Below are 27842 nucleotides of genomic sequence, written 5' to 3' on the forward strand. Positions count from 1 at the left end.
GCGGGCCAGCACGCTCATCTTCTTCCTGGTGTCCGCGGGCCTGGAGCTGCTCTGCTTCCTGCTGCACCTGCTGGTGCGCCGCAGCCGTTTCGTGCTCTCGCACACCACGCGGCCCCGCGACAACCGTCCGGGCTGCAGAGCCGGCTACCGTGTGCACCACGACGTCGCCGCGGGCGACATCCACTTTGTGAGTCTGCCGCGCGCTGCCCCTGCCAGGTCCCGGCCCGGCTCCTCCGGCCGTGGCCTCCGTCACGCTGTGGTCTGGGGCTCCTTCCCGCGGGCCCCCTTCCACCTGTGGCCCCAGGCTCTTAACTCCGCGCGCGTGCGGCTTGAGGCCCTGCGGGCCGGCCAGAGCCATCCTGGGGGGCGGGGCGCCCTCTGGTGGCAGCAGGGCTGCACGGCCCCGGAGGGACAGCGTGGCGGCGGGTGGGGCGGCCCCTGGAGCCTGAGGGATGACCCCGGGGCGCCGGGCGGGAGGAGCCCCCTGCGCCCCTCGGTGTCCTCAGCAGCGAAGTCCTCCCAGAGGGGCCGCCCAGGGCCCTGCCGTGTCACAGTGCTGGGACAAGGCCTGCAGTGGGGACAGGGCCCCTCAGTGGTCAGGGAGGTTCCCCAAGAAGCGGCCTCTGGGCGGAAACCTGACCCGAGTGGTCGGGAGATGTGAAGGGTCCAGGGAAAAGCAAGTGCAAAGGCTCGGGGGCTGGAGGGAGCTCTGTGTTTGAGGGGCCGTGGGGGATGGGAGGGCGGGCAGGGAGCCTGGAGGGCCCCTCCCCACCCACACCCGACCGCCCCGTCTTCCCTCCAGGAGCACCAAGGCCCAGGCCTGGCCGACGGCGGGTCCCCGAAGGACAGCCCGGCCCACGAGGTGACCGGCGGTGGGGGCGCCTACACGCGCTTTGATGTGCCTCAGCCGAGAGTGACGCGGAGCTGGCCCTCCTTCAGAGGTGGGGGCGGGGGATGCGGCGGGCAGGGCGGTCCTCTGGGCATTGCGGGTGGCACCCCTGCCCCGGGGGCCCACGCGGGCGCTGACCCCTGAGCCCTGGCCCTCCGCCCACAGCCCTGTTGCTGCACCGCTATGCCGTGGCCCGCGCCATCTGGGCCGACATGCTCTCCATCGCCGTGACCTACTTCATCACACTGTGCCTGTTCCCGGGTCTCGAGTCCGAGGTCCGCCACTGCGTCCTGGGCGAGTGGCTGCCCATCCTCATCATGGCCGTGTTCAACCTCTCCGACTTCGTGGGCAAGGCAGGCCTGCAGCCCCTCCCGGCCCCTGGGGGAAGACGGGGCACCGCGGGGGCGGGCCCTTCGGGAGCCCTGGGGAGGGGCGTGGGGAGGGGCAGGCCCTGAGCTGAGGACACCAGCGGGGAGGGGGGCAGCCGAGCCACGGCGCCATCCCCCCGCGGGCGGCCCCAGCGACCCTGCAGGGCAGCTCCCAACTGTGGGCCGTTCCCACAGGGCTGGCGCCAGCATCCTCCTCGTGTCTGTGCCCTGGAGCTAACGGGCCTCTGGGGCAGGTCTCCATAGACAGCACAGGGGGTACTCCCAGGGAGCAGGCACCTCAAAGGGGCCAGGAGAACGTGGGCAGAGTGCCCTGGGCTACAAGCACAGGGTCAGGAGTTCCGGCTGGAGTAAGATCCAGGCCGCCGTCTCTGGGGCAGGCCTGACATGGGCCTTCTTCAGGTGAACGAAGAATGTGAGGCTCAGAGAGGGAAAGCCCTCTGCCCGAGGTCACACAGCAGAGCGGTCTGGGAAACAAGTCTGGTTCACGAGGGAGCAAGGCTTAGTTAGTGGGCTCGACCCCCAATCCTGCTACTTCCTGCTTCAAGAACTGTTGCAGGTGAACCTGACCCTCGCAGCCTCGAGGGCCTCATTTCTCAAGCAGGGTCAGGAGCCCATCCTGGGAGGGTGTGGTAAGGATTGAACGGGGTGGGGGTGGGGGGGTCCCGTGCCGTGTTCAGATGGACGCCAGGCACGCAGCAAGGACCGTGTGTTGCTGTCACAGGGATTTGGTGGATTTACTGGTCAAGGCTGACAAAGGACAGGGACACACCCGGAGCTGGGAGCGTCTGGGGACAGGGGGCTGCAGTAGGGACTGGAGGGGCAGTGGGCTCGGGAGAGACGGGGAGCCAACGCGCCCGGCTCCCCGCAGATCCTGGCGGCTCTCCCCATGGACTGGCGGGGCACCCACCTGCTGGCCTGCTCCTGCCTGCGGGTGGTCTTCATCCCCCTCTTCATCCTGTGCGTCTACCCCAGTGGCACGCCCGCCCTGCGCCACCCGGCCTGGCCCTGCGTCTTCTCTCTGCTCATGGGCATCAGCAACGGCTACTTCGGCAGCGTGCCCATGATCCTGGCGGCGGGCAAAGTGAGCCCCAAGCAACGCGAGCTGGCAGGTAAGGCCCGGAGGCCCACAAAAACCACTGCCACGTAGCCAACAGGTGCGTCTGGGTTGCAGAGTCAAGTCCGCCTCAGGGAGCTCACAGGGGCGGCACATTCCCTTATTCCCTCATGCATCCCACAACTGCTCGGTGAGCCCCGACTGCGTGCCAGGCCCTGTTCTAGGCGCCAGGGGCATGGGGCAATGGTCCCTGCGCTTGTGGGGTCGTGTAGCGCATTGAGTGGTGGTAAGTATGACGGAGAAAAACCAAGCAGAGAAATGGGATGGGGTCGTCGGGATGGGGAGTTTGCAATGTAAACGGGACAGTCTGGGAAGGCCTCCCCGAGGAGGTGCCTTCTAGCAGAGACCTAGAGGAAGTGGTGAGGGAGCCAGCCCAGGGGCAATGCAAGGGAATAGCCCTCGCGAAAGCCCACGGCAGAGCCCGCGGTGGGGGGGGCGGGTGCCAGGGTAGGGGTGGGAGGCCCGAGGAGGGGCAGGACCCGAATGTTTGTTTGATGGTAGAGCCCACAGGGCCGGCGGGTGGATTGAGAGACCGGGTGTGAGACAGGGATCGGGGGTCGAGAAGGAGTCCCCGGGTTGGGGCTGTCCCGAGATCGCTGTCCACTGAGATGGGAGGGGGGTTGGGGGATGGGGCCCTGGAGTGTGTTCTGGGCACAGCGGTTCAAGAAGCCCTTAGACGTCCCGGATTGTCCATGACAAGGAAGCATGTGGAGATGGGGGGCTGGAGACAGAGAAGCAGGCAAGGCCTGGGGCACCCCATGAGTTCACCGCGGGCGTAACGGTCCCTGGATGGCCGCCTCCCTGGGGGGCGGGCCGTGGTCACTGCTCCATGCCCGAAGAGCCGCGGCGGGGACTCCGGCCCGGTGTCAATGCCGCCAGGGTGGTCCTCTGAGCGCCCCCCGCTGCCTTGCCCTGCCCTGCCTGCCGCCTCAGGTCCAGTGTCGCCCGCAGGGAACACCATGACCGTGTCCTACATGACGGGGCTGACGCTGGGCTCCGCCGTGGCCTACTGCACCTACAGCCTCACCCGGGACGCCCCCAGCAGCTGTTTCCACACCTCCACCAACTCCTCCTTCCCCGCTGGCCTCTGAACCAGGCCCGGGCACCCCCCTGCCCCCCGAGGCCCGAGGCCCCCCCCCGCCCCTGCCTGCAGTGCCTGTGGGGCCCCGGCCGCCTCCTCGTGCCAGTCACGCCTCCTGTCACTCTGGCCCCAGGGTTCTGCTGAGCCGTCGGCCACCCGGGGCCGCCCAGCACTGTGCTCCCCGTTCTGTCCCGTGCCTGCCCTTCACCCCCTGTGTGCGGTGGCCCCCAGGGTCACAGCCCTCCCCGGCCAGGAGAGGACCACCCCCATCCGTGGCCCCCGACCCCAGCCCTCCTCCACCAGGGAGCCCTCCTCCACCAGGGAGCCCTCCTCCACCAGGGAGCCCTCCTCACGGACATAAGAGGTCCTCAAGGAGCGAGCCTCTCCCCTCCCCAGGTTCTTAAACACTGATTCTCCCAAACAAATGCACTTGCCACGAAGGAACCGTAGCCCGGGGTCTGAATGGCCTCAGACCGTGGTCTACGACCATAGCTTCGGCGCCGGCCTGGGTGCCCCCACCCCACACCGAGACCCCCCCAAGTACCCAGGCACCCACCTGACACCACAGGCCTGGGGGTCTGCACCTGCCCAGGGACCCCTGTCCACGTCTCTGGCTCCTCCATCTGCCTGTGGTACCACAAGGGGACACACCCTAGCTGAAGTCACCGCTTGACTGAGACCTTGATCCTCATCCATTGAGGCCCAAGGAGGGACGTGAGTCCCTGCGAGGAGGGAGGGGTGCAGGGTCCCTCCCCAGCCGGGACCCTCGAACTGAGGGGGTTCTGCAGCATCTTGCCAAAGACAGGCGTTTCCAGGGGAAGGACAGCCTGCCCTCCCACACCCATGGCACACCTGTAACCACCCCACCCCTCCGTGTCCTGTCCCCCCCCCCCCGTCTGTCCACTAATTGTACCGCACTGGCCATTAAAAGATGAAGGCAGAGAACTGCCCAGCTGCTGCCTCCAAGTAGCGTCTGTGTGGGTGGGGGCTGCCCCCGCCACCTCGCTCCCTGGTGGTGGGGGAAGGGGCCCTGGTGGGGTGGGGCCACCCACATGGCTGGGACCTCAGTCTTTCATCTGCAAAGTGGCCTGAAGTTCCTAGGGGGTGGGCAGGGGTGAACCAGTCCGGTAGCGGGAGGGTGTCCGTGAACCTGGTAGGGGGCGAGCTGGGCGTGGGAGCTGGAAGCATCAGGGGTGTGAAGGGCACCTTGGTGCTCCTTTGGCCCTCAGGTCAGGGAAAAGGGCTGCATCCCATCCGTTTGAACGGGAAGACAAAGAGGGGACGGAGCTTGCCCCCTGCCCGCAGGGACGGAGCCAGGACCTGAGGGTGAGGGTTCTGGGTTCGAGTCCCGGCTGTGCTGTTGATTCGTGTGATATGAACAACTTCCTGTACGGTTTGGTGCCTTTGTTTCCCCAAGCAGGGGTGTTGGTCCACTCTGACGTGGGTCCCTTGGAGAAGGGTTGGGGAGGGGGGGCTGGCCATCAGAGGGGCTGTGTTCCGGGCCTGTGGCCTCGGGGGCCCGCCCACCGGGACCCACTGGGCAGGCATCACCCCCAGGCCCCCAGGTGGGTGCCCTGGCAGCCCTGGGAGCCAAGACTTTGAGGCGATACCACAGGGGCCACCAGGTGGCGCCATGCACTGCTCCTGCGTGTGGGAGTGGCCGCCGGCTGTCGTGTGACTCGATTTCTCTGAAACAGGAGGCCCATCAGGGTCCTTCCCCTGGCGGGTCGCTGGGCAGGTACCTGTGGGGTCAGCCTGAGAGCTGACCTCAGGGCAGGAGGGGGGCGGCGGCACCAGGGGTCAGGGCCCAGCCTCCCCCCAGCCCTGCGTCGCCACACCAGCCCAGGACCCGCTCAGACCACCGGCACTGGCCCTGTTCTTGTGGTCTTCAGATGTGGGCAGGCTGGGAGTGCCGATCTCTGCATTTTCAAGGGGGAGACGGGGTGCAAGCCCTGCAGCCTCGCACGGGTCAAGAACGCGTCCGGCCCTGGGGGGACACATCCCGTATCTCAGCCACCCAACACAGTAACCACTGGCCGCTTCTGGTTGTTGGCCCCTGGGGACGTGGCCAGGGCCACTGAGGAACTCTTCATTTCCCTTCATGCACATTAACCTGGGTGTAAACAGCCCCGCAGCGGCGCCCCGCTCCTGGCCCCCCCAGCCGCTGGCCAGCACCACGCACCCCCTGCCCCAGCCCTCGAAATGAACCACTCCAGACAACGGCAGTTCTCCGATTATAGCTTTTTCTCTTTTCTTTTTTTATGAAAAAATCACACAGAATTCGCCAACAAACAAAATTCCAAAAGAAACTTAAAAAAAAAAAAGGAAAACAGTAATTCCCCCAAAAAACAAAACCAAAGTCTGGCTTTTCCTTCCCTTAAGATTGTCTGGACGAGGCCTCCGTCCCCCCTGGAAGGCGCGGGGGCTGGTAAGTGCTCTCGGGGCCGAGCCGGGGGAGCGGGGCCACTGCGCCCGGCCGGCCCCCTGTCCCCCTCCTCAGCCTCTGCTCTCCCTAACTGCTTCTCCGTTCTGGGGGTGAGTACAGTACACCTGGGCCGGGGGGGGCGGGGGGGCGGGGTGTGCTCGGGACGAGGGGGGCCCGTGAAGCTGGGTGCTAGACACTCACAATCTAATAGGAAATAAAAAATATTCTGCACGTCAGAATGTGTTCGCTTTTTTTTATAATTTCATAGCTATTTTTTCACAGTTTTAAAAAGTTTATATTTATATATATTTATATATATTTATCTTTATATATATAATTAAAAAGTTGACTCCATTTAAAGGCATATGATACAGGGGCGGGGAAGAGTCTCTTGGTACAATAAAACTATACAGGTTATAAGAACGGCCGCTGCCTCTGGGCGGGCCGAGGCCTGGGCGGGAGGGCCGGGCATGGCGGGTCAAGGACTTCAGCACCATTGGGGTTGTGTGTAGTGTAGGGGCCGGACCGGGAGGGGTGGGCCCTCCCTGGGGCCTCAGGGCCCGCAGCCCCCCTGCCTGGCACCTGGCCGAGGCTGCCGGGCTCCACCCTCACCTGGCTCTCGCGCCCGAGTCCAGGCCGTCCTGAGAGCGCAGAGGCCGGGCCCCCGGCTGGTGCCCAGAGCAGGCCTGGCCTGGTCGGTGAGGCTGGGGGGCATCCATCCGGCCACCCCGCCCCGTCTCATGGCGGGAGGCTTGGGGTGGGCTCCGTGCTGAGGGGGCTCGGGCACTAGGAGCCCCGGGGAGGGCCCTCAAGCAGCGGGAACCCCCGAGCGAGTGTCAGTTTGGTTCCTCGGGAACCCCCTCCCCACTGAATCCCCGGTGGGCCTCGGCCTCGGCCTGGAGGCGCCTGGGTCCTGGGGGCCCAGCCCGGCCAAGTGCTTACAAGGTGCTGGAGGGGAGGCCCCGGAGGGGGGCCCAGCAGAGCCATACCCTGATAGCTGAGAGGAGCCCCGTCTGGAGGGGCACCGGGGGTTTGGAGGGGGCTGGGCACGTGTGCACACGCGTGCACGCCGGTGCATGCATACAGGCGCACACGTGTACACACGCACGCCAGGGCGTCCAAGGGCACACTTGCATGCACACAACCAACGCACGTGGCCCCCGAGACGTGGCAGTGATGGCGAGGGGCCCCCGCTGGCCCTCGGGGCGCGAGGCGGCCGGCAGGGCGCTGGGCGCTCAGCAGAGCACAGGCACGCCGTCGGTGGAGAAGATCATGCCCGTGGTGGGCTCGTAGGTGCCCGCGAGGTAGTACAGACCCTCGCTGTCCTGGTACTTCTTGGTCTTGAGCATCTGCTCGTACTGCTCCAGGCCCACCACCAGGCACTTGTGCGACACGGTCTGCACGTCGTTCTCGTCCACGTGGGAGGACTGGTAGAGGGCGCGCTGCGGGCACGGCAGGCGGGCGTCAGGGCGGGCGGGAGACAGGGAGCACCCCCCGGACCAGAAGGACCAGGGAAAGCCCTGAGGGCAGAGAAAGAGCTCTCCACCCCCACACCGGCGACGGAGAGACCGAGAGATCCCGAGCCAGACACACAGACCAAGACAGAGAGACCCTCAGGCTAAGGACCCCAAAGCACGGCGGACAGCAGATCAGAGCCAGACACGGGGCTGGGGTCAGGGGGCCGGACGCCACTGGAGCCCAGCTTCCCCCAACCCCCAAACTGTGTGCAGAGGGCTTGAGAGGCCCAGCCTCCACCCCGTGCCCCTACCTCCATGAAGTCCTTCCTCTGGCTGGAGGCCCGCAGGGCCGCGGGCAGGCTGCGGCCGGACTTCTGGTCCCAGTGCTGTGTGTGGGACAGACGGGGGGTTGGTGAGCCTGGCACGGCCCCACCCGACCCCAGAACCAGGCACCCCGGCCTCAACCTCTGGCCACCCGGCCTCACCTGGCCCTCGTGGAGGCGCTTGCCCGGGCTGGTCTCCTCGGGGTGGTAGAACCACTTGACGCGGACCACCATGTTGCTGCCCCACGACTCCCACATGCTCTGGATGCGGCCGATGTAGGGCAGGTTGGGGCGGCCGGCCGACAGGAACACGGCGCAGTCCCCGATGCGGATCATCTCCTTGCCGCGCACGATGGCCTTGTAGAAGAGCTTGCGGGCCTTGCCCTTCATGCCGCGGCGCTGTGGGACACGGAGCGGGGGAGGGGGGTGTCAGGGGGCCCCAGGCCAGCCCAGGCCAGCCCTGCCGCCTGCAGCCTGATCCCCGAGCTCTGGGGGTCTGCAAGGGGCGGGCTGGGAGGGAGCAGACCCCCTGCCCGCTCCAGCTGGGGAGCCTTCTTCATCTCTTTGCCCACATGGTGTCCGACTGACACGAAGGACCCACAAATAAGAGGGACTTCCGGGCGCCTGGGTGGCTCAGTTGGTTAAGCAACTGCCTTCGGCTCAGGTCATGATCCTGGAGTCCCGGGATCGAGTCCCGCATCGGGCTCCCTGCTTAGCAGGGGGTCTGCTTCTCCCTCTGACCCTCTTCCCTCTCGTGCTCTCTGTCTCTCATTCTCTCTCTCTCAAATAAATAAATAAAATCTTTTAAAAAAAAAAAAAAGAGGGACTTCCATTCCCTGTCCCGAAGCGGTGCTGGCACGGGACCCCCTGGGAGGGCCCGCAGACCTCGCACCTGCTGTCCACGAGGCTCGCATGGCCCGGCCCAGCAGCCCCCTCCTGACCCCCGACTTCCAGACAGGGACAGTGAGGTCCAGTGGGGGAACAGCGCAGGCTCCCAGCTTTGCCTCTGGACAGAGCACAGGGCTCCACCCCCCACGGCTGTCACACAGCCATTCCACATCCCCTGGGGCCACAGGTCATTGGCTGTGCAGCCTCGTTCTTACACCCCCACAGGCAGCGTGCGGCGGGGAGTCAGCTGCCCAGGTGGCCTGACCGGGGTCGAGGGAGTGGGGGCCATGGGCCGAGGGCTGTCCCTGGGACCATGTCAACCCCCAGGGGAAGCCCCTGACTAAGGTCGGCCCGCAGGATCCAGCACGAGGCCCACATCTGCCGGGCCCAGGGCATGCTGGGTTTTTCTTAGTCACTCAACAAACACTTCCTGGGCTGGCACGGGGACAGACAAACAGGTCCAAGGAGGGAACACACCAAAACCCCAAAACCCACCACAGCCCCAGGCAGCTCTGGGGGCAACTCCCCGAGAGACCAGACTTCAGCAAAGCTCAGCCCTCCCATGGAAGCGGTGCGCGATCTCCTCAAACTAAGATCTAAAACTCACTCAGCCAGGTGACTCCGAGCCAGTTCGCCTAAACAGGGGAGACCTACATGCTCGTTTCAACCTTCTCCAGGAGCCTCTTTTTCTACTTTTAATTCCTCAGACCCCCCATGGGGACAGACTTTGATGTCCTTGTCACTGATCGCCTGCACGTTCTACAAACTGCTCAAATTCTTTTCAGCTCAAGGCTGAAGATGAATTCAAGCTGAGGTGGACGGCTATGATTTCTCCACCAACCCCTCTTTGACAGCCGTTACGTTTCTGGCATTCTGGGGCTACTCCCCTTGCTCCTCAATCCACGTGGCTCCCCAGTGGGGCCAATGTCACCCCTGCAGCGAGCACCGGGCTTGGCCTGGCCAATCTGGACTGCCGGTCCTCCTCCCGGCATGGTGACGGCTCAGAGGTGGGCTCGGCACCCAAGCCAAAGACATTCTACCAACTTCAGCGTGAACCCCTTGCAAAAAGATCCTTCCTCCCTCCTGTCACTTCTGAGTGGGTAGAACACGAGCTGGAAGCTACCAGGGCTGCTTGCTGCCAAGAGGGAAGGAGACCAGTGCGAAAGCAGGAAGGAGCAACTGAAGCCTGGAGCACGGACCCACCAGTGGGTCTGAAGACAGCTTTCCAAACCCCTGGATCCAGCCGTACCTGAAGCTGCACCCCCCTGGACTTTTCTGTTAAAGTGGCCAATAAGTCTGGCCCTGGGCTCTGTCCACTGCAGCAGTGAGGGCCCTGATGCTAACACAGGGCAGGAGCCAATCCCGGTGGAGGGGAGACAGCAAGGATGTGCCCATCTTCAGCTCAGAAGCACCTGCTGGGACCAGAGCTCCAGGAGGCCTGGTGGAGAAGGTCTGAGTGCAGCTTGTCAGGGAAGATCCTACATGCTCAAATTTGCTGTCCCCAGCAGTGGCCTTGCCAGAAGAGGCTTTCTCATCCAGGAGCCAGCAACCCCCGTGGGCTGAAAGTCAGACAACTTAGGCTCCGCGGGGTCAGAAAAGCAGATTATCTGCCCCAGGTTCAAGTTAGTGCCTCCAAAGCAGGGAAGCCGTGGGGAGAGCAGGAGCTGAGAGGGGGCGGGGTGCTGCGCGCTCCCCGACTCCCTGCTCCGCACGCCTTCTGGAGAGCCCTCCAGAGGCACTGGCACAGGGGGCCCCCAAGAGCCACTGCTAGGGCAGAAGCCCCCAAGCTGGGGTCTCGATTCCGAACCTCTCCCCCACTTTTCTGGCCTTGTTAACATACCTCAGGGAGCGGACACGACATAAACCCCCAGCAGCTTCCCAAGGTCTCAGGAGGTGCATTGTCAGACCCCACCAGCTCAGCGCTGTCAACCCCCAAGTCCCTATTCCTGCCCTGGCAGGAACTGGCACCGGAGGGGGGAGGGGTACAGACCGCCTGGGACTGGGGGGACGGGCGCTGCGGACAAAGCTGTCGAGCTGTACCTCCGGACAAGCAGCCAGTCTTCCTGTCCAGGGGCACGGGACGGACTGGTGACCCTGGGGGCTGTTCCCCCCTGCACACGGAAGTTTCTCGGGGGCCTGTGTGCGTGTGTGGTGCACATCCATGTGTGCACAGGGCACAGGGTAGGCCGGGAGGGCTCTTTCTGGAGAATCACCCTCTGCTACAGGACTGGCCGACTGACCCTAGACCTGCGCAACCAGATTGTTCTCCCTTCGCTCCACTGTGGGTGCGTGGGGAGCTGGTCCAGCCTCGGACCTCTGCCGGCAAACATGCGGAAAGCAGCGCCTCCTGCTGGGGTCGCCGCCACGGTCACCCCGAGGCCGAGGGACGTTCTGCCGCGAGGCGACAGCACAGAGTCAGGCTGTGGGGTTTTGAGAGCCCCTCTGCCTGGGAACTGGACGCCCGCCCCGGGGGCCGTCCCTGCCTGCTTTTTGGCCCGTGTTCCACAGGGGGCGGGTCTGGGCCCAAGACCACAGGCCGCACTGCTCTGGGGAGGACGCGGCTTCGGACCCAGCAGAGAGGGTGTCCTCGCTCCGAGACTCGGGGGCCACGAGGATAACGTGGGATCGCCCCACACGGCTCACCCCCACCCTCCTGGTGCGGGGGCTGGGCAGGTGGGCGGGATGGAAGGACGGGCACGCAGGGGCAGACCCCCACCCTCGGCTACCTGGGTGGGCTTGCCGAACCACTTCCAGAGCTGCCGGGCAGGCAGGAAGGCGGCGATCTTGGGCCGGTTCTCCACGGACGGCAGGCGCTGCCGCTTGGCCAGCTCCTTGGTGGTGGGCAGGTGGACGCCCTCTCTCTTCTTGGGCCGGCTCTTGGCCCCGGCCCCGGCCTGAGCCTTGGGCGGCAGAGGCTGCGGGGGCTGCGGCGGGGGCGCCTGGGGCGGGGGCGCCGGCGCCTTCTTGCCCGGGGAGTGGGCCGCGGAGCGAGCCTTGCCCGCCGGCTTGGGCGCCTTGCTCGGGAGGGCCGGCGGGGCGGAGGGGCCGGCCGCGGGGGCGGGCGCGGCCTCCTCGTCGGAGCTGCAGGAAGAATCGTCGGTGGTGGAAGAGGACGAGGAGGAGGACGAGGAGGACGAGGAGGAGGACGAGGAGGACGAGGAGGAGGACGAGGACGACGAGGAGGAGGACGAGGAGGACGAGGAGGACGAGGACGAGGAGGACGAGGACGAGGAGGACGAGGACGAGGAAGACGAGGAGGACGACGAGGATGAGGAGGACGAGGACGAGGACGCCCTGGAGCTGGAGGCGCTGCAGTTCCGGCCGCCGCCCTGGCCCTCCTCCTCCCCCTCGGTCTCGGAGCTGCTGCTGCTGCCACCGCTCTCACTGCTGCTGCCACTGCTCTCCGACTCCTCGGCCCCGTCCTGCTCCGCCTGGCCCTTGTCCGGGCTCTTCGGGTTGCCCGAGTCCTCGAACTCGAGCCCGCCCCCGGGCTCCTGGGCCAGGTCGCCATCCGCGGCCTTGGGCCGGGCGGCCTTGGGCTCACCGCCGCCGCCGCCCGCTGCCGGGGGGTAGCTGCCCAGGCCCAGGAGGCCCTTGGGCTCCTGCCAGCCCCCAGCCCCCGGGTCCTCCCGCAGAAGCAGGGCCTCTTTGGCCTTCTTGCTTTTGGGCGACGTCACGCCCTCGTGGTCCAGCTTGACGAGCAGCTCAGCCTCTTCCCCAGGCCTCCGGGGGCCCTTGGGGGCCGCCTCTTCGGCAGCCCGGGCCTTCTTGGGCTTGGGCCGGGTGGCAGGCATGGTGATGGGCATGGTGACAAGGGGGGCGGGGGCCAGGACCGCGGCGGGGGCCGGCAGCTCGCCAAAGGGCTCAGGAGCCGGGCAGCTGGTGAAGGTGGACGGCGCCGGGCTGGGCTGTGGGGGCGCTGGCCGAGCCTTGGGGGCTTTGGCCCGCTTGTCCATGGGTTCTGGGGGGCTCTTCTTGGAACTCGGGGTGCTGATCGGCTCCAGGGCCAACGGGGTACTGGGGACCTCCTCTGTTGGGCCCCCCTCCTCCAGGACAGCGGCTCTATCTAGAAGAGAGAAGGAAAAAGCTTCGGTGAGGCCAGGGCCAGGGCCTTCCCAAGCCAGAAAGCCCTGTTTCCAGCCTGGCCCTGCCCGTTCCTGAGCAGCACCCACTCTGGGCTCTCAAGTCACTGTCATCATATAGGTGGTGACCCCAACGTGGTTCCCCGGCCATCTCGGCTCCTAGCACTTGTCCCTGAATGCTGGAGTGAACCCCCTGGCTAAACCTCTGCTCTGCCCCCGACAGACCAACGTGCCTCCCAGAGCCTCGGTTTCCCAGTCTGTCACATGGTCCAAGTGGCCCTGCGACCAAGTCCCCACAGAGGTGTGCAGCCCGTCCCCAGCCATTCCCACACCTGCCCTTGTGCCTCGGCCGAGCGGGGGCCAACATACCACTCTTGGCTTTGGTGCTGGGTTTCCGCCCACGCCCTCGTGCCTTAGAGCTGGGCTCCTCAGACCCTGGCGTGCCCCCATCTTTGCTGTCCCCGGTGTCTTTGCTGGTCTTCCGGCTGCGGCGCTTGGCACTTGGCACCAGGAGGGCTGGGGATGGCTCCGCACCTGCAGAGCAGGACAGATGGTGGCTCAGGCCCGGGTCTCTGCTCTCCAGGCGGCCCGAGCATCCTCTGTGACGGCGGGCGGGGGCTGGATAACCCCATCGCTGACCCCACTTGGCCTGCCTGCAGGGGCTGCACAGTTGGGGAGGGCAGCCCCATCTGCAGGGGGGCACTCAGGTGTGTGCACGCACAATAAGCTCCATGCGGGCTCCTCGAATGAACGCACTGGGTGGGGCTGAGCCAAGATCCCCCCTTCCACCTGGAGAATGCCCAACCACTGAGCCCCAGAAGTCAGGCAGTCCTGCCTCTAGTCGTGGGACCCTGGAAGTCACTCCCCTCCTGGAACCCAAGCTTCGTGTTACACGCAGGACCGAGGCAGGAATTCAGTGGTCTCGTGGACATGGGGAGCATGGAACATTCAGTAATGGTGACTGACCAGCCTTGACACAGGCCTGGGGAGCCCCGGGAGCCCCTCCCTGACGCCCACTCTGGGAGCCCCAGCCACGGTTCCTGCCATTGCCATCCCATGGGTGTAAATGGTCCAAACGGTGGCCAGCGCCCAGAGCCGGGCTCACAGGGGAGCCAGGTGTGGACGTGGGGGTCATCCCCCGCCCCCCGGGCAACAGGGCTGGCACTCACACTGGATCTTATAGTCAGGAGGCAGAAGGCGGATGTGGGAGAGAGGGATCCTCCCCGTGTCCCCGTCATCGAACTCCACAGTGATCAGGTCCCCGTCATCCTCAAGACCGAGCAAGCCTGTTGGCAAAGGGGCAGAGTCAGGGAGGCCAATGGACCCCATTCTCGGAGGGGCACAAGGCGAGCCGAAACCAGCCGGTAAGCAGCACTGGGCTTGACATGTGCAAGGGCAGGTACACAGTGGGGCAGAATGTGAGCTTCAGAGCATGCGGTCCCAGCAGGAGCACCAGCACTCCCATTCCGGCATCCTGACTCCCCCGCAAGCAACAGGGGGAGAGGCAAGGGCGGGCACCCTAAAGGACAGAGGGAGCAGGCGAGGGGCTGGCGGCAGGTGGGAGCACGGTGTTTCACACCCATCTGCTCTCAGGGGCCTGGAGGGAGGCTGGTTTTCACAAGGGAGCCCCACAAGGCTCAGGCCCAGGAGGCACCCAGCAGCTCTGAAGGCAGGGGTCAGGGGACCCCAACACTGGACAGGCTGAGGGTGTAGGCCTGGGGTTCAGCAGAGCTGGGTGGTGACCCCCACCCCTCTCCCACACGCAGATGCCCGGCCGGACCCCAAGGACAGGGCCGTGGGTGGTGTGTCTGCCGGCAGCAGGCGCACCCCAGGTGCTGGGACCTGGGGTCCCTACAAAACACGCCTGCCCACGCATACGGTTTCCAATCCGCTTCCTAGGGACCACCAGGGCCGAAAGGACAGCCTCCCAGAAGAGGCAGACGCGGACCAGAGAGGTCAGGGGAGGCTGAAGAAAGTGCACAGGACCCCCTTAGAGGGAGGAAGGGGGACTCAGGAAAGGGAGCTGGGGAGACCCGACATGGAAACAGTACATTCTCCGAGAAGTTTAATAAAAGGTAACACAGATATAAGCAACAGCAGATGAAACAAAATAATATAAAAACAAGGACACAAACGTTCAAAAAAGAAAAAGAAAGAAAGAAAAAAAAGATTCAGAGAATAAGAAAAAACTCTTAGGAATTTCTTACATGACAGTAGGAATTTCAAAAATTCAAGAGAATGGAAGGGCCAGAAGGACAGGGTTAGCCAAGGAAACCTCCCGGGAGGTAGAACAAAACGGTGAAGAAACAGACAACCGACAGGAGAAAAGATACAGGCGCCGCGGGCGGCCCACGGGGGTCAGGGCAGGCGCCAGGCACAGGGGACATTTGCTTCAGAGCCTCCGCCCCAAGTCCCCAGCAGTGCGCACACATGGACACGGAGACACACGGACACGGAGACACACACACACACACACACACACACACACACGAAATTCCAGCTCTAGGAATAATGAGAACATCCTAACAGTTTCCAGAGAGAAAAAGCACGTCTACAAAGACCTGACTGTAATCATGGCATCGAACTTCTCAGACAACCTCGGAAGCCGGGTAACAACAGACCGGTGACTTTGAAGCGGTGACGGAAAATCATTTCCAACCTAGAATGTCTCCCCAGCTCAATGCCCGTAGCAGCACTGGGAATGAGGCAGAGAAAGACACGGGCGTGGCCCAGGAGCCGGAGAGATGGAGTTCTCAGAGGGATGACCAGGGGGAGCCCCTAGGATGACCCCATCGTGGTCCAGGGGGACAGAAAGCTCCAGGGCTCCCGATCACGATGAACTGTTACCACAGGCAGAGGCCCTCCTGCCCGGCACCCCCGCTCCCACCTTCTGCGTCTACATGGACACTGGGTGGCCGTGGGTGCGCCGCACGGGCCAGCTGGTCGGGGTGACGGGTGTTTTTTGTAACGTAATGAACATCCACATCCCCATCTCCTGGAAGTGTGGGGTCTGCAACAGCTAAGGGGGATGCTGTTCGAGCATCTGCTGTGTCTGTCTGTCTGAAACCTGTACCTGCACCTTCTGGGGCTCCTGTTATTTTTTTTTTTTTTAAAGATTTTATTTATTTATTCATGAGAGATAGAGAGAGAGAGGCAGAGGCAGAGGGAGAAGCAGACTCCCCGCCGAGCAGGGAGCCCGACGCGGGACTCGATCCAGGGACTCCAGGATCATGACCTGAGCCGAAGGCAGTCACTCAACCAACTGAGCCACCCAGGCGCCCATGGGGCTCCTGTTATTTTCGTCGGCCTAGCTCACAATCTCTTACTCTGCTAACAGCACCCCAACTTTCCCGGGGGGCCACCGTCCCCTCTCCCGGTCCACACGTGCAATCAGAAAGCCGACCTCGCTCGTTAAGTGTCGGGGATGAGACCCACAGCAGTCAATGAAATCCGCGTGACCCAAGCCGGCCACGCAGGCTCCACCCCAGGACTTCGATGGGGATCGAGAGACTTGCCCCAATGCCAGAATTTGGTAAGACAGCGGCCCCCCAAGGAACCGGGTGTGAAGCCAGCCCGACGGGAGCGGCCTGAGGCCACCGCGTGAACCGGGCCGGCCCAGAGGCCCCGTGAGTTGCAGCTACGCGAGCCGGCACCACCGTTTCTGCGCCATCGGGGCTGGGGCTCGACCGAATGTGCCAAGAGGAGGGGGCTGCCGGGGAGGGCGTGGGGCGCCTCACCTCGGACCACGGTGCCCGGATACAGGCAGCGATACTGCTGACTCCAGTAGGCCGCGATTCTGGTCCCCTGCGGCAAGAAGCGGGTGGAGGCCGGCCTCACGTCGTTGATCTGGGAAAGCCAAGCATTGAGCGCCAGGGGGGACGAGGGACGGGCCCGGCCCCCATCCTCTCAGGGGCCCCACCGCCCCAGCCCCTCACCGCCTCCTGCAGCAGCTGCTCCAGACAGTAGATGTGGGGCCGGTTCCCGCGTTCACCCTCCACCACCACACGGTATCTGCAAGGCCACGGCATGTACGGGGTGAGGGGACAGACCCTGTGGACCTCCCCAGAGGGACCCCTGACCTCAACTCCTGGCCCCCCGGGTGTGACGTCGGAGCTTGGGGGTTTGCTGACGCCCTATATAAACCCGGGGCAAGTCTTTCCCCTTCCGGGTCTGTTTCCTCCCCTGTACAGCGAGGGGTGGCGGGTCCAAGAGAGGCCAGCACATCCTGGGGGCTGACCATGCCCCCCCAGCCCTCCCACAGAGAGCACTGCCCGCCCGGGGCCATTCACCCAGCTCAGAGAAGCAAAGCCACCTGCCCCCAGACGACTGGCACCCTGGACACGGGACCAGCTGAGGGTCTTCGGGCCCTGAGCCCGGCGCTGCTCCCAGCCCAGTCCCCCAGGTCCCCACTCACATGTCCGGTGAGTGCACCGTCTGCACGTGCCCGGCGTACAGCAGCTTGTCGTCCATGGGGATGAGCACACGCAGGCCGTCCTTCAGTTCGTCCTTGTCGATGATGCAGGAGCGTGGAGCTGCAGGGGGATCGGCAATGAGGCAGGGCTGGAGCCAGGGGACAGCCGGGAGACCTGCCCTCCCTGCCCCCCACCTCTCCTCCCCCCCCCTGCAGCCCATGTGTGTGCACACATCCATCCATGTGCCCAGACAGGCCTCATGCAGGGACACACAGTGGGGCCCTGAGCAGCATCCCCCATCCTGACCCAGGCCTCCAGAAAGATCCCAAGCGGGAAAGAACCGGGGGTGACAGCCTGCACGTGCTGCCCATCCTCTACCCCAAAGACCACCACCCTTCAGGCCTGGGCAGGAGGCTCCAGGTCATCGGCCCCCACTGCTACCCCTTCTGCCAAACCTCCAGGACTTTCCACCTGGAATGCCACTGGTCCTGGTGGAAGCCAAACTCCCCTAGCCAAACTTCCCCAGCGAGGCTGTCCGCGCTCACTGCCCCCCACCCCACCTCCCGGCCTGTCCTCATTCCAAAGCTGCCTCCACCCTTGGCTTTCAAGTCGCCTGCTCCTGACACCCCAAATCCAGACACTCCTCAGTTTTCCTCCGCCAGACTCGGCCATACTGTTTTGGACTCCTGGGCCCACCCTTCCTGCCCCGCGGGACCTTGAACCCGGCCCCACCCTGCTGTGACCAGGCTGGAGAAACCCGGACAGCTCACCAGGCTGGACAGAAGGGCCAGCCCGCATGTCCATCGCCGCCTGCACCCACATCCCTGCCACAGCCTCACCGTGGGTGTGTGGACTTCCCACCCCTCGACGCGGAGTGTGGCCACGTGACTCTCTGGCCAATGGCACGAGGGAGGAGGGATCAAGTGCCGATTCTGAACCTAGGCCTTAAGAGGCCTCGTCAGCTCCCACCTGCCCTCACGGGCCTCTGGCAGCATGGCCACGGAGCAGAGCAGTCCCGCGAGCCATCCCGCTGCCCTGCAGACAACTGAGCCACAGACACCTGCTGCCATCTACCGCTGAGGGGCTGTTTGTTACACAGCAACAGCGGAGGACACGCTCGTGACCAGGCGATGACGTTCCGCAGCTCTGCTCGTCCTCTTCTCTGCACCTGCCCCACCCAATCACGTCCTCAGCCTCTCCTCCGAGCTCCAGACCCCTGGGCCCAAGTGCCAAGCACGTGTCGCTTCCTGGGGCTGTCGGCCAGGCACCCCAGACTCCAGCCAGCAAAGCACGGCACGGGATCGCCCCCTGCTCCATCCATGCCCCCCCTACCACCACCCGTCCGCACCCCTTCTCATCTGCTCACACAGCCCACCCAGCCCACAGCCCCTCTCCCCCTCCCAACAAGCCCAAACCCACCCCACCTCCCACCATGCTGCCCATGGCGCTGCAGACCACCATCGCTCGCCGGGATCCCCACAGGGGCCTCCTACCTGGACTCCCTGTCCCCCTCAGGGACCCCCAATCTGTCCTCGACAAAGCAGTCAGAGAGCACTTTCCAAACCTCTCTGACCGCACTGACTTCCACTTACAACCTCTGACAGCTTCTTGTTTTCAGGAGGGCAAAGACCAGACTCTGCCCACGGCCCGCGAGACTGGGCCATCTGCCTCCTCCCCCCACCAGCTTGCCAAACTGGCCTCTCCCGGTTCACCTCAGACACCAGGCCCCTGCACGCACTCACTGCCTGGGGGCTCAGCCCCTGCACCCCCACGCTGCCAACCAGAGCCAAGACGGCATCGCGGGTACTTACCCGGAGTCAGTGGCCGCTCCACGGCCCCGCCGCGAGGCAGGTGCTCATCCTCAGAGAAGCTCGAGTCCTGGTTGGGCTCGAAGTCCTCCTCGGCAGCCATGCTCTCCATCAGCTTGCTCACGGCTCCCCCCTTCCCCCGATTCTGGGGACAGAGCAGAGCAGGCCAATGGCTTAGGACGCACCATGCCAAGTCCTGCTGCTTAGGACCCTCCCTGGAAACCCGGGGTCACAGTCAGGCCACAGGGGCACCTGCCACATGTGCAGCGGGGGTCCAGCTGGCCTCACCCCATAGGCCAGAGGGAGGGCAAAATGGGGCCGCAAGCCGGATGACCAAGCCTGCACGTGCTGAGGCAGCACATCGAGACACACAGTGGGTCTGAGGACAAACAGCCTGGCCAGGGGCGAGACGGCACGGGCGCTAGGCACACCAGCTCACCCCCTTCTTGGGGTTCCCACGGGGACCTCGATCTTGGGCACGGCGAGCCTTACCTCCTTCTTCACCTCCTTCCCTTTGGCCTTCGCCTTGCTCCTCTTGGCAGTGGCCGGGGAGCTGGTATGGGGAGCCCGGGCCTCGGGGGGCAGGGCGGCAACACGGGGCGGGGGCACTGCAGCCCCTGAGCCGGCCTCCTTCCCCTTCTTCTTCTGGGTGAGGAAGCAACAGAGGAGCCATCAGAGGCCGCCCTCCCCCACCACTCGCCCTCCAGGGAGAGGAACAGAACAGCTCCCTCCCCTCCCGCATGTATGTTTGTTCTTAATCTTAATTGTTTTATTACTACTATATGTTGCTACTTGTAAAAAGAAAAAAAAGTACCCAAGTACATATGGGCGCAACTTCCTCTCCAGTGCATCCTATCAAGTACACAGCGCTAACTAGAATCACTACCGGCTACCCGGCACATCCTTCCAGAACTTTCCACCAGCACGTACAACCATACAAACACACAGGCTATGCAGACACATTTGCACACATGGTACTTTTTTTTTTTTTTTTAAACACAGATGAGAATTTACCAAAAGTCCTGCTTCGCAACGCCCCCCCCAAGTATGTCTGAGATACACAGAGACCGCCTTGCTTCAGCTGCTCACGCGCAGCTATGTGTGTGTGTGTGTGTGTGTGTGTGTGTGTGTGTGTTGGGGGGCGGGGCGCAGGTCATTTATAACCACCCCCCAATGATGGATGCACAGGCAGCATCTTCCAAGTGATGCCACAGAAACAGGACAGTACCGGTCAGTTCCTCAGGCATGTTCCAGAAGGAGCAGGCAAAACCCTCCGACTGCCTCTGGGGCGCCCCAGCAGTGAGGGGAGAGCCACGCCCATCCCGGCTCCAAGCTCCCCCAGGGACGGTCCCCCGTCCCTGTCAGTGGCGCGTGGAAACTGGTCCCAGAGGGCCGAGAGTGCCCCCACCAGGCTTCGTGCATCAGAGCAGAGCACTACCAACAACCTGGCCGTCCTGGGACCTTCGGGAAACACTGGTGCATCACAGATCCAGTTACAAGCTTTCAGGCCCGCGGCGGCAGTGGGAAGAACAAAGTGGGGGTACTTGGTGTAAGAAGCAAGCTCAGGCTACGGGTCTGCATGACCCAGGGGTGATGGGCGGGCGGCAGGGGCGGGCGGGGGTGAGGGTCACTTTATGTTTTTTAAAAGACACATTCCTGAAACAAAACAACCAAGTCCAGGGACCAGAGGATGTGGGAAATGGAAGAAACATAAAAAGAGAATCCCGGGCGAATGTTAAAAAAGACCACAGCGGAAGTCACGTCCACAGCACAAAGCACCGTAAGGGACAAAGCAGATGATGGTACAGGGATAGAAGGTATTCGGTGTGGATCGCCATTTGCAGGGGGAAGAGATAGACATTTTCTCGTTTCGGATGCATGCCTTCATCCTGTTCACATTTCTGAAATTAGAAGGCATCCTGGGGGTTGAAGGAACGTCTGTCATGTGGTTCTGTGCCTTTTCCCCCAAACATCTGTTGTAAATAGCTCATCCGTCCATCGTGCACAGGGGACAGAAAGACAAGTTCTGAACGGACTTGTATTTTCTTCCTTTTCTGCAACCTCCAAATCAGTTCCAATCAGACAACTACCAATAACTGTTTCTTTCCCATTGACCAGAAGCCCCTTTCTGGGAACCTTATGTTTTTTAAATAAGAAAAGAACTCCAGGGGCACCTGGGAGACTCAGTTGGTTGAGCATCCGACTCTTGGTTTTGGCTCAGGTCATGATCTCAGAGTCCTGAGTTCAAGCCCTGCATTGGGCTCTGTACTCAGCGGGGAGTTTGCTTGAGATTCTCTCTCTCTCTCTCTCTCTCTGCCCGCCCCCCCCGTAAATAAATAAATAAAAATCCTTTAAAAAAAGGTAAAATAAGGCTGATGGAAAATGGGAATGTAGAAGTCTAAAAAGGACACGGAAAGTGTATCTCACAGAACTACGAACAGTGGTTGTTCCTGGGGTGATTTCATGGGTATCTGATTTCTCCTTTCGTTGACAATTAGCCTGTTCTGTTCTAGTCTTTCACTGTGTCGTCAGAAGGCTGGGGTTGGGTGAGCCCCCTGCCTCCCCCCCGACACAGGGTGCCGCATCTTGGCAAAGGGCCCAGGGGCCAGTGTGGCCCGGGGGGGTGTTCAAAGCTCAGCTTGGATGATCGTTAGCAGCCGTGACCTTGGGAGGGTGACAAGGCCACCTGTAAAGTCCAGTTATATGAGTAACCTACCTCACAGGGTCTCGTGATACGGGGACATGGTAAGAAATATATACTCGGTCTCTGCCCCGGTTCCTGACCCAGAGCTCCTAAGCCTCTTGGAATTTCCTGGATCATAGGAGCGTCTTTTGTCCTAACGAGGTGACTACGGGTAAGTCCCTAGCTAGCCCCGGGATGAGGGCCGCTCACCAGAAACACCAAGCCACTGGGGCGCCTGGGTGGCTCAGTCGTTAAGCGGCTGCCTTCGGCTCGGGTCATGATCCCAGGGTCCTGGGATCGAGCCCCACGTCGGGCTCCCTGCTCAGCAGGAAGCCTGCTTCTCCCTCTCCCACTCCCCCTGCTTGTGTTCCCTCTCTCGCTGTGTCTCTCTCTGTCAAATAAATAAAATCTTTAAAAAAAAAAAAAAAGAAACACCAAGCCAGGAGGAGAAGCCACGAACTCTGAGCTCCACCCCGCATCCTCTGGAGAGGGGAGAGGGTCCAGAGACTGAGTTAATAATCAATCCTGCCCAAGAGATGAAGTCCCCAGTCCCTTGCCCTGGACATCTCTTCCGTCTGGCTGTTGCTGAACTGTCTGCTTCCTGAAAACCGGTCATAGGAAGGAAAGAGCCTCCCGGGTTCTGTGCGTCCCTCTGGTGAATTATTGACCCCAACAGTGGGTCCTGGGAACCCCCGCTACACAGCTGGTGCGTCCGTCAGGAGCTCAGGGACAGTGGGGGTGGGCTGGGGACACGGCCCTCCGCCAACTCCAGGGAGTTGGTGCCAGAGGGTTGTAAGCAGACAGAACAGGTTTCCCTTTACCAATGAAGGACGTATGGGGGTAAAGGGGTCAGAGCCTGCCTGGGCCCCACCGTGGACCACCTGGTGAGATCATGAGCATTGAGCATTCCACAGTATTCCAGCACCTTCCCTCCAAGGCCTGGGGAAAGCTGAGAGGGCTTCAGCCATGGACAGACAGGTGCGGAGGACCCCCGAATGCGGCCCCCTCCTCACTAGCGCCCAGTACGGGAAATCAGTACCGGGTCTCATCCCTCACCACGATGTCCTCTAGATTGTCCCTGTTATCCGAGAGATCATCCTCCATCAGGGTCGGGGGTGGGGAGGCCTGACTCAGAGGCCACTGCCGAGCGCCGGCTGTTGGGTCTGAACGCAAGCACCCAAAGGGGGGACAGATGGCCACAAGGTTCCTAGCGGCCCGCGCAAGGAGGGGAGCAGGTCTGCCCGTCCTAGAGTGCTCAGAAAGCAAGCGGTCTCCAGCTGGGGAGCCCAAGCAGAGAATTCAGGGAGTTATGACTTCCACTCACTTCTGAAGAGCTGAGATTCTCCTACAGCTGTGGGTGGAGGCCACGCACCACAGTAGGACCGGCAGCATCCGACTTTGTCACCGACAGAATCACCGTCACGTAGCGCATGACTGTTACCACAGAGACCCTGACCTACGGTTCACGCTCAGCACTTGAGTGACGGCACCTACTCGACCTGGCAACGGGCATCCGTATCAGAGACCTTCTTCAAGAGGCACACGGAGCGCCTCTGTATCACAAGCGGGGGGTTCGGTATTTTGATAACTGCACGTCAGGATCGCTGTTTTCCTTTGGGGCCTCTGCACCTCACTCCCACGACAGAGTGTGACCCCGAGACGGGAGGGGAGGGCGCCTCTGAGCCCAGGTCCCCGGGCAGCGGGTGGCCCCTGCAGCTGGGGGGAGCAGGGCCGGGCAGTCGGGTCCCTTCCCGCCGCCCCCGCCCCCGCACAGAGCCCCTACCTTCCTGGGGTCCTTCCTGTCCTTGGCACGGCCGGTGTCCTTGCGAGGGCTCAGCGGGCCACCCTTGCCGCAGCGGCTGGGCTTGGCAGCAGCGGGGGCGGCGCTGCTGGGGGCTGGGGCGGCGGCCGAGGCGTCGTGCAGGAAGATGCGCTCGCTACGCCGCCGCGTCCACAGGTCGTCGTCGCTGGCCTCGGGCCCCGCCTCGAAGCCGGGCTCCTTGGCACCCCGCAGCTTGCGGGCCTTGCGCCCTTTCTCTGCCGCCAGCTTGGCCTTGTCGGGGCTGGTGGGGCCGGGGCCCCGGGCGCTGGGCGCAGGTGAAGCCAGGGAGGGGCCTGGCTCCCCCAGTCCCTTCTTGGGCCGCAGCAGCCCGGCAGGCGACCGCTTCCGCACCTTGACCTCACTCTCCGAGTCGGTGTACTCAAACTCCGTGCCTGGATGCGGGACGAGGGCAGGGGCTGTGGACAGGGGCTCCCGGGACCCCCACTTCCCACCCACCCAGACGCCCTGGCCACCAGCAGAAGGCCACAGTCCCACCCCTCCTCCAAGGGAGGCTTCTCATTTCCAGGAGAGGAACCTGAGGCCCAGAGGAGGAGGGGGAGGACTTGCCGGGCCACACGCCTGTGAGTGGCAGGTCCTGCTGGCCCCACTGCTGGCCCGAACCTCCCTCCCGCACCCCCCCGCCACCGTCGCTGCCCAGACTCTGCCGCCTCCCCCCAAGAACATCAACTGGGAACGTGAAGATTCCTGCCTGGCCCCATGTGAGCTTCCCCTCTGCCTCCTGTGTGCCCCATGGGAATCCCAGAAGCCAGGGCAGGCTGGGGAGGGCCTCAGGGAAGGCAGGTGGAAAGCCCACATGAAATCCCCGAGCCCGGCGGCGAGGGGCCTCTCCTCCACTTCCTGGAGCCACTTCTCAGAGCTGGGAGGTCCCTGGCACCCACTCCCTTTTAGAGGGTAGGCCTCACCAGAACTCACACAACCATGGGGCCCGGCCCCCTCCTGTCACCCTTGAGGCTCGTCCCTTCCCACAGACAAGGGGCCAGGCTCCATCCAAACCCTGGAGCTGCTGGGCTCCTTTACACACAAACCTCTCTCCAATGCCCAGTTGTGCTCCATCCCTTCAAACCTGCAGGCCTTTGCTTTGCTGGCCCCTGAAGCACCATCTCTCTCCTGGCCTCTACCTGGAAACCTGCAGTCTCCTATCTGAGAAGACCTGCTCGGCACCCTGGTGAATCCTCTGTCCACACCTCCAGCACCGCGGGCACATATCCCACTGTCGGGTTCCCGCCCTCGTCTGCCGATCCTGTCCTGCTCGGCCCCCCAGAAGCAGATCCCCAATTCACTACCCCAGGCCTCCTGACCCCTGGGTAGCCAGCATCCCGCCCACAAGGGCTCCTCTGAGAGGCCCAGCCCCATCGCCTAACAGATGCAGCCGCTGTAGCGGGGCCAGGCTGGGAAGGGGCGCACTCCGTGGGAGGGAGCCACTGGCAAAGCTTAACGATCCCATTAATTAATCTTTTGTTAACAGACTTCCCACTGCACAGGGAGGCAGCTGGAGGCTTTCATGGCTGATTAGGGTGCAGGCCATAAAACGCAGGCTGGAGTTCTGCTGCTGGGTGTGACGGAATGAAGCCCCACCTGACACAGCTCCCTGTAGAAAACCGTCAGAAAACCTAGACCCAATCCAACACTGCAGGGGCGTCGTGTAAGGCACAGGACTGCTGGGTGGACAGGGTAGTGACGGACAGCGGACACTTGCTTGGAAGAGGGGAAGTCGGAACTACGTGAGTAATGTCCTCTTGGAGGATAAATACCTGATGAGGCCAGTGGGGCAGCATGAACAGTGCCTCGGGGGGGGGGAAGTGTTCTCTGGAGGGCCTTGGGGTGGGGACAGGCATGAAGCCTAGAGAGCAGGGAGCATGCGCCGAGGCCTCCCTGCCACACGGTGACACAGCAGGGAGTCGAGTCCATGTCCCTGACTCCCACCCAGAGTCCTGTGCACCTGCCTCCTCCCCCAAGAAATAAGGCAGTAAAGGAGGAACAGACAAGAAAAAGCACCAAAGATATAAAACAGAAGGGTAAGACATAAAGAGACTGAAAGTCAAAGGATGAAAAAGATATACCATGCAAATAGCAACCGAAAAAGAGCTGAACTGGCTACGCTAAATAGCGGACAAAACTGACCTTACGACAAAAATTGTTAAAGAAAGACATATTTAAATGATAAAATGGTTAATCCCTTAGGAAGATATAACAATTTATGAACAGAGATGAACATAATCGGGAAACACGTAACAAAAGATTATACACCATGACCAAGTGAAATTTATTCTGGGAATAGAAGGTTGGTTCGATATATAAAAAAATCAATGTAATGTACCATATTAATAAAGGACAAAAACCACACGAACACCTCGATAGACACAGAAAAAGTAACAGACAAAACCTAACATTCTTTCATGATAAAATCACTCAAACTAGGAATAGAAGGAGACTTCCTCAACCTGACAAAGACGTCCATAAAAATTCACCGCTAACATGATACTTAATGGTAAAAGAATGAATGTTCTCCCCCTATGATCAGAAGACAAAGATACCTGTTCTTGCCACTTCTTTTCAACATTATATGGAAGATTCTAGCCCAGGCAATTAGGTTAGAAGAAGAAAGAAAAGGTATACACATCCAAAAGGAAAAAATAAAACTATCTCTATTGGCAGATGAAATGATCTTACATTATAGAAAATACTAAAGAATCTACTAAAAACCTACTAGAGCAAATGAGTTCAGCAAGGTTGCAGGATACAAGATCAATATACAAAAATCAATTTTATTTTATACACTAGCAATGAACACTCCAAAAATGAGTTCAATTTACAATAGCATCAAAAAAATACTTACAAATTTAAAAGAAATGCAAGACTTGTACAGTAAAAACTATAAAACACTGTTGAAAAAAATTAAAGACACAAATAAATGGAAAGACATCCCATGTTCATGGATCAAAAAACTTATATATAAGATGTCAATACTCCCCAATATGATCTATCAATTTAACACAATTCCTAATCAGAATCCCAGTGGGTTTTTTTGCATGAATTCACAAGCTAATCCTAAAATCCGTATGGAATGCAAGGGTCCCTGAGGCACCAAGACAGTCTTGAAAAAGAACAACAAATATGGAGGATTCATATTTCCCAGTTTCAAAGCCTCCTACAATGATTCCTATGGTAATCAAGACAGTGTGCTGCTGGTCTAAGAACAGACATATACACTGATGGACTAGAACAGAGGGTCTGGAAATAATCTTTCATATTTATGTTCCGTTGATTTTCCACAAGGGCACCAAGAGCATTCAATGGGGGAAAGATTTGACTTCTCAACACATGATACCAGGACAACTGGATCTCCACATGCAAAAGACCCCTACATTACTCCATACGCAAAAATTAACTCAAAATGGATCACAGACCTAAATATAAGTCACAAACCATAAAACTCTTAGGAGAAAACAGGACTAAATCTTTGTGACCTTGGGTTAGGCAATACTTTTTTTACATAAACCCCAGAAGTACAAGTGGTATATTTGGATTTCATCAAAATTTAAAACTTCAGACAACTTACAGAACGAAGGAGAAAAAATACTTGCAAACCATGTTTCTAATGACAGAGTATAGCTAAATATACAAAGAACTCTTACTCAACAACAAAATGACAAACAACCCAATTAAGAAATAAGTAAAGAATTTAAACAGGCATTTCTCCACATACAAATGGCTACTAAGCATATGAAAGGATCCTCAACATCATCAGGAGAAATGCAAATCAAAACCACGATGACATACTACTGCAAGCCCACTAGAATGGCTTCCTCCCCAAGAAATAAGGCATCATCAAAAAGACACATAATAACAGGTACTGGGGAGGAATTGGGGAAGAAATTGGAACCCTCACAGACTGCTGGTGGAAAATATAAAGTGGTGCAGCCACTCTGGAAAACAGTTCGGCAGTTCCTCAAAAGGTTAAACATCAAGTTACCAAATAACCCGGCAATGTTACCCTTAGATTTGTAGCCAGAACTGAAAACGTATGTATCTACAGAAAAACGTGTACATGAATGTTAATAGCTGCCATTATTCATGATAGCCCAAAAATGGAAACAAAAAACAAAAAAAAGTAGATAAACAAAATGTGGTATATTCATAAAATGGAGTATTATTCAGCCATAAGGTCTGAAGTCACACAAGAAGAAATAGACAATCTGAATAGACTTTTATCTATTAAAGAAATTGAATCAATAATTAATAACCTTCTAAAACAGAAAATGCCAAGCCCAGATGAGTTCACTGTTAAACTTGACCAAACATTTAAGGAAGAAATTATACCAATTCTCTACAGGGAATTCTTGAGTTAGAAATTCTTCCTAACTCATTCTATGAGGCCAGAATTACTCTAATACCAAAACCAGACAAAGACACTACAAGAAAACTACAGACCAGTATCTCTCATAAAC

At 60.7% G+C, this 27842-nt stretch overlaps 2 protein-coding genes and 1 long non-coding RNA gene across 9 annotated transcripts in view; 2 read left to right on the plus strand and 1 right to left on the minus strand.

Moving 5' to 3' along the window:
- Positions 1-4442, plus strand: part of SLC29A4 (solute carrier family 29 member 4) — an 11439-nt gene extending 6997 nt beyond the window's left edge. Inside the window, exons 8-12 of the mRNA XM_081819051.1 lie at positions 1-187; positions 803-941; positions 1055-1242; positions 2147-2387; positions 3344-4442. The exon at positions 1-187 is cut by the window's left edge and continues 15 nt beyond it. Of these exons, the coding sequence (XP_081675177.1) occupies positions 1-187; positions 803-941; positions 1055-1242; positions 2147-2387; positions 3344-3483 (895 nt within the window). The 3' untranslated portion in view covers positions 3484-4442. The remainder of the gene's footprint in view (positions 188-802; positions 942-1054; positions 1243-2146; positions 2388-3343) is intronic.
- Positions 1-27842, plus strand: part of LOC145721380 (uncharacterized) — a 229223-nt gene that overhangs the window by 197847 nt on the left and 3534 nt on the right. The window lies entirely within an intron of this gene.
- Positions 5700-27842, minus strand: part of TNRC18 (trinucleotide repeat containing 18) — an 88357-nt gene continuing 66214 nt past the window's right edge. For all 7 annotated transcript variants that reach the window (XM_081819029.1, XM_081819028.1, XM_081819025.1 and 4 more), the window contains 12 exons: positions 23335-23765; positions 19361-19513; positions 18872-19013; positions 17063-17180; positions 16584-16659; positions 16386-16494; positions 13818-13934; positions 13018-13182; positions 11293-12632; positions 7841-8077; positions 7667-7741; positions 5700-7340 (listed from right to left, as the gene is read on the minus strand). In XM_081819029.1, coding sequence (XP_081675155.1) covers positions 7134-7340; positions 7667-7741; positions 7841-8077; positions 11293-12632; positions 13018-13182; positions 13818-13934; positions 16386-16494; positions 16584-16659; positions 17063-17180; positions 18872-19013; positions 19361-19513; positions 23335-23765 — 3170 coding nt within the window. In that variant the 3' untranslated portion in view covers positions 5700-7133. The remainder of the gene's footprint in view (positions 7341-7666; positions 7742-7840; positions 8078-11292; positions 12633-13017; positions 13183-13817; positions 13935-16385; positions 16495-16583; positions 16660-17062; positions 17181-18871; positions 19014-19360; positions 19514-23334; positions 23766-27842) is intronic.

Source organism: Leptonychotes weddellii, chromosome 5, assembly GCF_054177405.1.
Source record: "Leptonychotes weddellii isolate Sample4059 chromosome 5, ASM5417740v2, whole genome shotgun sequence".
Lineage (NCBI taxonomy): Eukaryota > Metazoa > Chordata > Mammalia > Carnivora > Phocidae > Leptonychotes > Leptonychotes weddellii.